The sequence below is a fragment of the Chlamydotis macqueenii genome, chromosome 19 (assembly GCF_036417535.1).
Source record: "Chlamydotis macqueenii isolate bChlMac1 chromosome 19, bChlMac1.mat, whole genome shotgun sequence".
Taxonomy (NCBI): Eukaryota; Metazoa; Chordata; class Aves; order Otidiformes; family Otididae; genus Chlamydotis; species Chlamydotis macqueenii.
The window spans coordinates 3169804-3181924 of NC_141574.1; the positions used below are offsets into that span (position 1 = coordinate 3169804).

The 12121-nt window shown below is 39.7% G+C and overlaps 1 protein-coding gene across 11 annotated transcripts in view; it reads left to right on the top strand.

Annotated features, from left to right (window-relative positions):
- BCAS3 (BCAS3 microtubule associated cell migration factor) overlaps nt 1-12121 on the top strand; it is a 362757-nt gene that overhangs the window by 100497 nt on the left and 250139 nt on the right. For all 11 annotated transcript variants that reach the window (XM_086762785.1, XM_086762786.1, XM_086762787.1 and 8 more), the window contains one exon: nt 6072-6205. In XM_086762785.1, coding sequence (XP_086618911.1) covers nt 6072-6205 — 134 coding nt within the window. The remainder of the gene's footprint in view (nt 1-6071; nt 6206-12121) is intronic.

Here is a 12121-nt window from a genome sequence, read left to right on the forward strand (position 1 = left end):
GTGTATAAAGATTGCCAGTCATAGGTAATTATTTATTCACAAGATAATTTTCTATTTTTCTTCCCTTTCTTTTAATTTTCTATAGGGGTTTTTTAGTATTTATTTTTAAAATATTTTTTATATCTTGCTGTACTCGTTATTATTTTCAGTGAATTTTGATGTTAAAATCAGATTTTCCTTATTTACTTAAGTGTTTTTGAGACCAAATTTTGTAACTGTGGCATACGTGTTACGCTTGGAAGTATACATGAGCTTGCTAGCACTAATATTTGGCTGTATTTTGACTAGCATCAGCCTCAGAGAGGAGTTAAGTGAGTATAAATAAAGCTACTGTTCGTAGGTCAGGTCATATGTTTCATAAAACCAGGGACCATATAAACTTTGTCACAGCTTAACAAGATATGTACGCAACTGCTTTTGCAAGAGAGCTGCAGCAGAACAGGAATCTGTACCGTTAGCGTGCGGAGGGGAGAAATGCCGAGCGAAGTGCCTATGGACTGAATAAGGAGCAACTGTGAGCGCAGTTCCACTGCGCGCTCCGATCCTGTAACCTGAAAACCTAGAAAGCATAATATTAACGTTGCATGGTGCTCATATTTAAAAAATAAAGTCTGAGTTGCTGTTCGTCTTTTTTTATCTCTGTTCGTGTAAGTGGCCTGTTTGTGTGATGGCGTACAGGACTCTACATGGCTACGCATGCATGGAAATGTCAGAGTTGCACTCTTCAATTAAGTGTATCTGTGAATATATTGTTTCCTTCATGCAGATGTATGCCTTCTTTCCTAACATTTGTGCCCTTGGTGTTTTTAAAACAAATCCAGCACAGCTTGAACGTGTTGAGTTCTTCAGTGTGTAATTACAGAATGACATTGTTTTGGAAGGCGGAAAAACCCTTCCGTTTCTCTGAAAGATGGCATTAGTTAAAGTGAAGTTACTCGTGAAACTTAAACCCAAGGTGAAATTGTGTGTACCTCATTTGTATGCGTATAATAAACAGCTATGCAATTAGATAGGTGTTATAAATAGGATGTGGTGGAGATGCTTAGGCTACTCAGGTTTCCTAGATTTTATAGCAAGTACCCAAGCGTGATTTGCTGCTCTCTAATTTTGCCGTTTGGGCTAACCAGCTGACGCCTAGTTGAAAAGAGTTATGTTCCTACAAGGCCACAGAAGCCTTAGTATTCCGTCTCCGTCTCCTTCGGGTTGTGGAGAACTCTGTGTACCATCAGCGACTTCAATCCCACCCTTTAGGCCAACCCTCATCTATCAAACCCGAGCTGAGAGGGAGCGAGAGGAAGCTCCCAGATAAACATACAGCAGCGCCTAAACTCCTAATCACTCTGGGCTTCCTCTTCCAGGCCCTATAATTAGAAGTCCTTCTTTTCCTTGTATTCCCAGTTGACGCAAATGCTTTTTGTGGCTTGGCACCTCATTTAGGGCGTGGGCTTAGTTTATGGCCAGGCCAGAGTCTGGTTTAGTCTTCTGATACTGCATAAATAGCTCTTAACCCACAGTCTACATCTGTACTAGTTTTTCCTTTTATGCATATATTCTCTGGGTTTTTTTAACGTTTCTGTCCTGAAAGAAGCTTATTGTTTCCCAAACAGAATGCATGAAAAGTAGGAAGCTGTAAATTAGGGCAAATGTATTTGTCAGGTAAAACAAAGCTTAGGTAATTTTTTTTTTTTTTTTCCATCTGGGATATCTGTTCTCTTTAAACTGGATTTTAATCATCCCTGTGGATTTGAAAAACCACACAGTAAAACAGTCATTAATTTAACCTAGCTGCACCCCTCATATTGTGGATAAGCAAAATCAGAATTTTTGCAGTAAGATACATACTAAGTATACACATAAATTTCCACTGGGTTCTGTGTATGCAAGACTTTCAATTGATTTCAGATGTTATCTGTTAAACAGGGATTAATGCCAGTTTGAAAAATAAGCAGGAAATCCTTAAGAATTATTCACTTTTCATCTATGATTATTCATACATAAAGTACATCATAAGAGAAAACATTTTGGACTGAACTTGTGACAGCTTTAACCTGTATTTCCGTCTAAACAACTTTTTGGGAAAACTGTCACAAGGTCTTTTAGAGAGCGGAGCTGAAGTTTCCTGCGCTTGAAAGTGAAAGTGAAGTAACGACCAGGACTGGAGTTGGTGTGTCTCTGCCGGGATGAGGTGTTTCTGCGGGGCTGCTGCAGTGGGGCAGCGGCCGTTCGTTGCAGGGAGACGGAGAGAGAAACGAAATGGCTGAGCTGTAGTAATTGAAAGCTGTGATTCTCCAGTGTGAAGTAATGAGAGCTGGAAAATACCACAGCAAAACCCCAAGTCAAATGTTCTAAAACATCAGTGATTTATTGTTTGAATAACAGTAGTAAGAAAGATATTTCAAAATCCTGTTTTATAAATACACGTTCTTTCACATCTGCGGTATTGTGCTTGGGACCTCTGTGTTGATACAAGTTCGGCAAGTATATATTTGTGTTTCAAATGCAAATGTGAGTATGAAAGGTCCTCCTTTAACTTACTGAAAAACAGTCGCTAATGTAAGCGAAGAGCCTGTTTTCCCTCGGCTTTCATCTAATAAAATGCATTTATTCCAAACAGTGATAGCCAGCAGGATTTTAGATTAGGTGTGCAAAACTGCCAAATCAGATACCACCCATCTTTCTATTTTTAAGCCAATTCCTTTCCACCCACAGATGTATTATCTTTCACCTCTGTACTTCTTCAAGTTAGTAAAAACAGGGGGGAAAAAAAAAAACAAACCCAAGAACCATAAAACCTGAAAAACCCCACAGCAACACACGTTAATAGGGACCCAAGAGCTCGGTACATCCTGTGGAACTGATCACACTGCAGATAGACAAACACATTTCACGGCTTCATTTGTTCAGGTACGGCGTTTGCCATCAAAAGAGCAAACAGGTACCACCCTCTGCTTTACGGATTTGGGTGACCCACGTTGCTGTGTACAGTCCCAAAGTGGGTGCTCTAGCAGTGCCCTCGGGTTAAGTAGAGATTACAGATTTGAGGGAAAAAAAACCAAAACAAAACGTTGTGAGTAGGATGAATTTATATCACATCTGCGTACGGTGGGGTTTATTGCACCGTCCGCAGACACCTGCGTTCCTAGCCAATATTGGAAACGAGATACTGGTTAGCTAAACAGCCGATAGATTTGATGGACAAGGCAGTATGGTAATTCCTGTGTTTTCACTGGCTCGTGATTATTACGCAGCTTTCTGTCTCCAGCTTCCAAACAGATTTTTGGCTTGTTTAAAGTTTTTTTTTTTTTTTTTTTTACGATCCTCATTGCACTGTGCCATGTGATGGGATACACATGAAGAATGCTGTGCTCAGATCTCTGGGTGCACTCAGCTCTGCAGTTGTATTTATAAAAGACTTCTAGCACTTTGGGGGAAGAAAAAAAAAATCAAGGTTTGCTGAGGCCGTCTGTTCACTGTTGAGAGAAGCCTTATGTAGTCATCCCTTCCAGCTTTTCCTTCTCCAAAGGTCCTTTCCATCTGGAAAAAGAACTCAAAAGCACACTCAACTTCTATATAAAGCTATCTAATGTGTGAGGAGAAGCAAAGGTGGGAATGTAGAAAATAAATCCTTACTATGTTGAGTTAAGTTCTCTTGGAATATCCTCGCTGCAGAAATAGTGGCAGCCTAATTCCAGCACACAAACCCCTGTTTGCTTCCAGGTTTCTCCACTGGAAATGCTATATGTTATCGAGGACCGCACGCTTCACTAGAAGGGAAGTGTATTTTGTGATGTTTCAGAACAGAATTAATGCAAATTGTGTGCATAATCCCACACGAAAGACTTGGCTGACTTACACTTGAGCAACTTTAGCTGTATTTCCTATCAACACAGTCACTACAAATCAAGGAAATTGCCAGTTAAGCCAACATTAACATCCAGACCAACCTCAACTCCCATGCCTTACCGCCCAAACATAATACCCAAATGCACTCACGGATTTCTTAGCTCCATAACAAACTCTCTTTCATTTCTAACACTCGGAATCGCAGTAACAGCCTGTAACAGTAAAAGTATGTCTGCTGGAGGGAATCTTGCTGAGGTCAGATTTAAGATTTTGCATTTGTGTGATTTTGAGGAAATGGCTGTGTGCAGTGTGGGTGGCCTGGCTCTCCGTCCCACCCCACCAGCATCAGTGGTCAAGCTGAGAAGGAACCTCGTAGGTAATTTTGTCTCTAAACGCAATTTGGATTTCTTTCTTATTTTGTACCTTGCTGCTGGCGGGCCTCATCGTCGTGAAAGTATTTGTTTACTTTCACAAGATCAGGTCCTTGTTTCGTAAGAGTTATGGTCAAGAGAAACCGAGGCATATGCCTGTTTGTGCTCGCAGGAGCTCTGTGATGGTGCTGCATTGTCCCCTTCAGAGGATTCAGGGCTGTGCTATTCCCCCTGTGAGCCGAGGCGTGTGCTCACAAACCTGCTTTGGCCTCGAGGAGGAGGCGCAGGCGGCACTGGGGAGGGACACCGAGTCCAGAAGGTCAAGGCTTTGGCTGCTGAAATTCTTCTGTTTGGACTTAAGGAAAGGGGGAATCCAGGATTGCCAAGGAGGGACACCACTCAGGATACCAATCCAGTGATGCGATAACAGTGATTCAGTAGAAAAAATAATTAAACCGAGTCTTCACCAAGAGAGCATTTCTTGGCTGCTCAGTACACAAGAGGGTTGTGGTTTTTTTCCAGTTTAATTCTAAAATTTTAGAAGTGGCATATGCTAGGACTTTGACAGTAACGTGTGAGAGCTTTCAAACTTGTACTGCATGTGTTTGTTTAGCAGCAGTGAGCAGAAGAGGGAAAGATGAATCGTGGAGCCACGTGTAAATAAACTGAGAAAGCGAACACTCTTTTATGACAGAAATAAGATAATCACTTATCCTTTGAATAGGTGTCGTGTAAAATGTGGAGACCCAAGTTCTCTTCCTGAAGGATAAAAGATTTCAGTTACGCTTTATGTGGAGAATCAACGCAATAGAGCGATGTGGAAATTCCTGGTTTTCTTTAATAGATGGATACATCGAAAATTCTTTTGAAGGCACTTCAATGTAGCTGTTAAACTGCTAAAATCACTTTGTACTTGACGTCAGTTAAATGTTGGAGGATCACTTTGGGTGATAACTTCATGAATTTCATTAACAAGCATGGTAATATGGACATTTTTATACAGGAAAATAAATCTGAAGTTTGTTTATTGTAGTCCTAAATTCTGCCATGATCCTGTACTTTTCTTGCTCGCACAAAATTGCTTCTTTTTTGGCATACAAATTTAAACTTTTATAGCAAATTGACTTCAAATATGTTTGTAAATGTCTAAAAACTGGGTTATGGACTGACATATACTGGGAGAAAAAAAGTAAATAGCGTATGTAAGTTACTGTGATTCTGCTGATCTTCTAATTTAATCATTTCAGTACATCCATCAGTGACCTGTTTTCAATGAAGTTAGTACCTAATTTAATATTTCACTTGAAAGCTCTCAACTCTGATTTGCTGCCTTCCAACCAATAAATCAGACAGTTCTTTCATATACATTTATAAGAAAGATGCTTCTTCAGGACTGTTTTTGGTATGGTTTGTTTTAGCTGGGTTTTGATAGTGTTTCTTCTTCAAATTATTGTGGAAACATGAATCTTTTTTATGCTGGCTCTTTCCTAGTGAGGAGCCTTTTGGGGTTTCACTCTAACATTCATCACTTCAGTGCTTCATATCGGTCACACAAGTTCTCAACTTTAGCTAGAATATTCCCAGATTTTTTTCTAGTTGGCTTTTATAGATTTGTATTGTAATACTTAAGTAGTAATGCTGTTAATATGATTTCAGTTGAAATTTTAACTTATTTTCATGAAGTGAATCTCTTTCAATTCAGTAATTTTCTGCAACTGTTTTCTTTTGGTCCCAGAAAACAAAATGTAAGCCATGCTAGCTTTTTTAGATAGACATTCATAAGCTCTTCTTCTGCAGTGATTAATCTCTTGTGCTTTTGTGTTTCTTTTTTCTTTTTCTTTTTTTTTTTTTACCCAGGGATGTTGCTGGTCACTACTGACACATTAGGCCATGATTTCCATGTTTTTCAAATACTGACACATCCTTGGTCATCATCACAAAGTGCCGTCCATCATTTGTACACACTTCACAGGGGAGAGACTGAAGCCAAAGTAAGTTAAACTATTTGCTGAAGAATAATCCCCCGACACCTTATACATTTTGTGTATGTTGGCACTTTAATGTTTGTTTCAGCACACAAAGAGCCTTTCTTACGATATAGCCACAGAATGGATAAGAGCACAGCATTTAACCTGGACAATAATAAATTCTTGCCCTTTACAATGAGGTGCTGTCAGATTTATTCAGATACGACACTGCCTCCAAAGAGCCCAGATTATTAGCTGTGTTTGTACTTAACCTTTCTCATGTAACATGTTAAACGTTTGTCTCGTGCCTGTGAAGCAACTGTCAGGGTTTGCTTGACTTTGGTGGTAAAAGCCTAAGACAGACAGTAAAAGAGTTGAAAGGAAGAGTTAATTAAACAGCTGTGATTAACTTTTATCTACGCTGTAGCAAAGTGGGGGAACCTGTTGGAAACTGTAGTGATACAAATTGAACTTCCCCGTTTAAAAATCCCCCTGTTAAAGATGGAAGACTAAATTAGGCTAGGTTAGCCCAGGGTGAAAAAATCTGAAGTTGTATTTTAGAAAATGCTCAGTAAACTGATTTGCTGATAAAGCGGAGAAAAGCGAGAGAGGTCACTGCTGCTAGCATGGCTCTGGTGGAAGCAGTCCAGTGTGTTACGGCTGAATCCTTCACTGCGACGCTTTTAGGCATCAGGAGAGCCTCACCTTTGTCGCGTTGAGTAACTGTTGAAGAACCTGCTTTAAATACATAAATAAAAATGTCACCACAGGGTAAGAAATGAGTATTGCACTTGCTGATGCAATTACACACTGAAAGCACAGGCTTGTGACAGTCTGGCAGATGTAAACTAGTGTGACAGAGAGAAGCCTCGGGCACTGCGATTATGACCCTGACACTGGAAGCTTGGATTATTGTGGTACCGTGATTATAGCTCCTTCAAACTGGTTTTTTTCCTATGCATTTTCCCATTTCCCTTGAGTTTTTTTGCCTTACCTTTGTAACAAGTAGAATCTGAAAGCTTTATTTAATGTAGTAGTGGTTTATAATGTTTCCGTCTGTGGGGATTTAAATTACTGGTAGTTTAAATACTCTGAAAGCATTGCTGCTACCATTCTGGAAAACTAATTTATATTATAGGCAATAGTTTGCTATAGGAAGGAATAGCCAATCTGAAATTAGGAAAAAGAAGTCCAATACCTGGGTTAATGTATATAATACTTACAAATAATTTCTATAAATGATATAAAGGGCGTTGAGATCTGTGAGTATATATGCATTCTGTCATCTGTTCGAGCATGTACTGTAATGCATTTAATGTTTTACAGTTATTTTTGTTTTACTTCCATCCAAAAATGAGAAATATCCTATAATCAATATTTAAAACCAAAACGAAAGCGTGGGACCCCAGTCACTGGGAACAAAGATGTACTTCTGTATTTTACATCTGATAAGTTTGTTTTTAAGGGATACGTTGGGAACCAAACATAACACATTTGAAGAATAAACCTTTATTGACACAGGTTTTTGGGGATATAGGATTAGCATCTGTGTGAAGGCATTGCATTAAAATTCTCAACATCAACACAGTAAAAAGTTTGTTCCTAGTTTGCCACATAGTTTTCATTTGGGACGTGAACAGTATAGCTTTTGGAATGGTATAAAATAGAGAAAATTCTGACTGGTCTGAGGTGTATTGATGGATTTCACAACGCCCTTGATAATTGAACTATCCAGCAACAAAATCACATTGGTACCTGCGATTCTCAATACACATCCATAATTTGAAATGTTTCCATAATATGATGGATGGTTTTACTTTTTCTTTTGGAATAGCAGTACTTCTAGTTGTTTAGTGAGAAGAGTAGTCTGTGTTGCTATTCTTTTGTTCCATAAATTTCACGTTTGAGTAGCATTAGGCACGAATTTTGGTGACTGTTCAGTTTAAAATTCTCAATGCAAATATTGTGAGACACACACTGCGAAGCCTCTGTACCTCCTTCCTTGGTTAGAATAGTATTTATACATTTGCAACCAAACTTTTTTCTTTTTTTTGCCCCTGGTTTAAAGCTAATGGTGAATCAAGCCCAGTTGTCTTAAAGGTCACCTTCTGTACTGGAGCTATAAAAAGTTCTAATTTGTGTTGATGGATATGAGTGATTATCAGTGTCAAAATTTGTTTGGTTAGTACCCATTATAAATGGTTTAAACATTATCATTATATATGTGATATTTTAAGGACTATACTGAAATAATCTGCTTTTGTACGTCAGATCCTGGCTCATAGAGGTTTGCCACATAGAGGTTTCCCAAAATATCCTTTTTTCACACTCTGATGCATGATTTTTCTTTTCTTGCTTTGTGATCCATTAGCGTGTTTCTTGTGAATGCTTATTACCGATACTGTAAGGCCGTTCAGTTCATTGACAAGGAACTGGTGCATTGTGATGTTTATGAGAGTTTCATGCCCTCGTCAGCATCGTGCTGTTCAAGTTGCTGGACACACAGAAGTTCCCGGTATGGGATCACTGCTTATGCACAAATCGACTGTACGTGGAGTCCAGTGTAAGACCAGTTTTTCCAAGAAGTGTTGGATCTGCAGTGTATGCTTTGTGTAATACATGGCATACCAGGTTTGCTCTGGGGTCAGAAATTTGGGAACAGAATATATTCGTTCCAAATATCGACAGGCATATCTGATGTTATAACAAAGTTTGGATTGTAATTTCACCCAGTTTTAGGATATCAACCCTGGAGTATCCCCTTCTGCGGGGCTGCAGAATTCCTGGTCTCTGTTTTACCGTGTCTTCAGTGGTTGGAGGGCAGACCGATAGCTTGCTGTTTCTCATCTGTGGCCTAAGAGAAGGTGACAGGAGGTCCCTTCTGTCATTCATAGACAGAAGCATCTTAAGTGGATTAAGTTGCACACTTAATGTGTATTAAAGAAAAAGAAGCAAGTGTTGTGACTGAATAATGGTGTTTTCTGATCGATTTACTGCAGCCAAGCCGTGTCTCTAAGGCACATCCACGTCCTTCTACTGGGTCGGGTGTGTTAGCTACACCATCACTTTGACTTAAGAGAAGTAAAGAGTACATGCTCCATCCTGCATTAATTTTTCTAAATTCCAGACAAATTCTGGTTTGGCTTGGGGTTGAGAAATTTCAGTCTGAAAGACCATTTCTACATTTTCCTGATCGTTTCTGAAATACAGAGAGACTGGTTGGAAAGAGATCAGTAGGGGTTTTGTCTCCTTTCATGGACATCAGGATCTTGTCCGTAGCCGAAGCAGAATTTGTGTTAAGCGTTTGCAGTGAGTTTCTACTCCACGCAGACAGTGTCACTAAAATCATATCGTCAATGAATGGGATAAAATAGACTTTGTACTTCGATTTTTATGAAGGGAAAAATGAAAATCAATTTTAATACAGAATGTTGTGTTAAATTGGCAGTCTCTCCGGATGGCTGTACTGTACTTATGCTATTTGTAACGTTTCCGTTGGATGGAGGAGAGAGGGATGAGGCTGTTGCAGGTTCCCCCTCAAGAGAAGCTTTCACTATGCTGAGATGTCGCTCACTGCAGATTGTGCTGGTATCCAGTGTATGATAATTTGCACTTTGTGAACAACTGATGGCTCTTTTTCCCTGGAGCAGTGTCCAAAGGCACCTGCTAGCTATCTTCCAGGTTTTTTTTGTTAATGATGTTCTTTTCAGGGTTTGTCTGCCCTGTCAGTCCGCTTGCCATTGGCTTTGTGATGCTGAGAGGAGGTAGGTGCTGTGCTTGGTAACGCAGGTTTTTTGACCTTGCATTCCCCTGGATAGGAAGTTAAGGGTAAGTAATAGTCTTCTCCCTGGCTGTTCACAGCTAGTCTTCATAACATGGTTTTCCTTTTCCCTTTCTGCATGCTTTGAACACTGAAACAGAGTGTTATTGAGTTTTAAAGTGTTGTTATTGCAAATCTATGTTGTATTTGCTGACTCTGAGCAGCAGATATAGGAAGAAGCCTTATCTGCTGAATAAAACATTGAGTTGGGACTGTGAAGATCACTCAGTTCCTAGCAAAGCCGCTGACTTTTTTGTGTGGCTCAGATGAAGATGGGTTAAGATGGAAAGTGGACCCCTGTCTCAACAGGGAATTGTGAGGACAACGGCCATGAAGGAATGTGAAGTGCTCAGATTCTTTATTGGTTCGAGAGATGCGAGTCCCAAGGTCACAATTCGAAGTTACTTTTCTGCAAACACAGAGAGAAGTCACTGTTTCAGTTACACTGGGTTACTATCTTCTAGTCTTTAAGTGCCACTTACGCTTCAGAGTTGGTTTGTTGTTTGTTTTTTTTTAACTTCAGAGAACAAAGCCCAGTATGTGTGATGCACTGTGTTACATTGTGGAGGTTCACTGCAAGCGCTGGCTGTGTCCGACCATGCCAGAGAGAGAACTGAAGCTTGCAGGGAATCCATGCTCGCACAGTTCAGCTGTAAAGGGGAAAAAGGTGCATGTGGATGTGGTGCATGTTTTGGTTAAGGATACATTTTCTTCTCCTGCAGCTCTTGCATTCTAAGTCAACACTTATTGTACCCATGTTTTTATCCAAGACAGTTTTGAAAGGTTTTTAATAAAAGTATAGCATGTTCTGTACTGAGGAAGCTCATTTACTGGCAGATGAAAGTTAGACTGTCACCTGATGATCCTTTCTCTTTGATCTGAAATTGTAAACAGAAAAAAAAAAAATCCCTGAAAACAGTATTATCTCAACCTAGAACAAATAAACGTAATGATAGCATCAGTGGGCTGGTGGCCAGGGTCCTCTGTAATCTTTTACGCTGTCAGACTTTTGTTATTCTGACTCTCAACCTGCTGTTATAACTGACTTCAGCCAGCGTAGGTAAACAGAGGGAATGATAAAAACATTCCAGCATGGGCTGCCACAGAACATGTGCAATTTTACGCTTTTCTAGGGAATGCGTGAATGTTTTTGTGATGTGATTTCTTAGAGACTGTTCAAGGTTGTGTCACGTACCGTGGCCAGGTAGTGAAACACTGGAATAGTTTACAATATTGGATGTAAACCTCCATGGTTAATAGAAATTTCTTCATATCTTTGGACATACTTAAGTAGTTGCAATCATTGAAATGGTCTGTGGAAGAGAGACTTCCTTATTTCTGGGAAAGAATCTGGGGACAGTCTTGAAATAATAAAGATTGATTTAGGGAAGTTGATCAGTCTTTGCTGAAAGCAGACAATAAGAAACTGCTGCAATTAGAAGTAGCTTAACTATGTTGAGGAGACGGAGCTCTTAGCAGAGTGGCGTTTGCAATTTCAGTTATTAATAGAGAGCAGCTCCCCTGGCTGAGGGACCCTACACGAACGTCTCCCTGTGCCCGGATTCTGCCATTCTTTTTAGATGAAACCGAAATCAGTTTTGACGACTCAGGGAGACAGAGCTGGGTCTGTGTGGGTCTGATAAATCATATTGTGTAGTCCATGATTTTATTATTTTTTCATTTGTGTTTGTGGCTACATAATGTCCTTAATTTTCTCAACAAAAAAAAAAATTCAAATACAGACCAGTTTTCTCATTTATTTTGACCCTTGCCTCCTCAGTACTGCTGCTCTTTCTCTTTGTTTAATGATACTGGTTTTTTATTTCTGCTGTCTCCCTGCACAGCATAATTAAATACTTAAGTCGTGTCCTACCAATAACGATGTATTTTCTCTGTGACACTGTATAGTGTGCACGAAACTGGGTTACGTTCCCATGGCAGTAATGCCAGTCCTGCATTATTGTTCTTCCTCTTCACTCCTGAAGTTCAGAGCAGTGCAATGCACAGGAATATACACGTTGTACCTGGTGTAACTCGCCACCACTGAAAAAGGGGCTCGGGGGGCGGGGAGCACTAGGAAGATCAAAACATGTTTTAATACTTATTTCTTGTAAATGCTA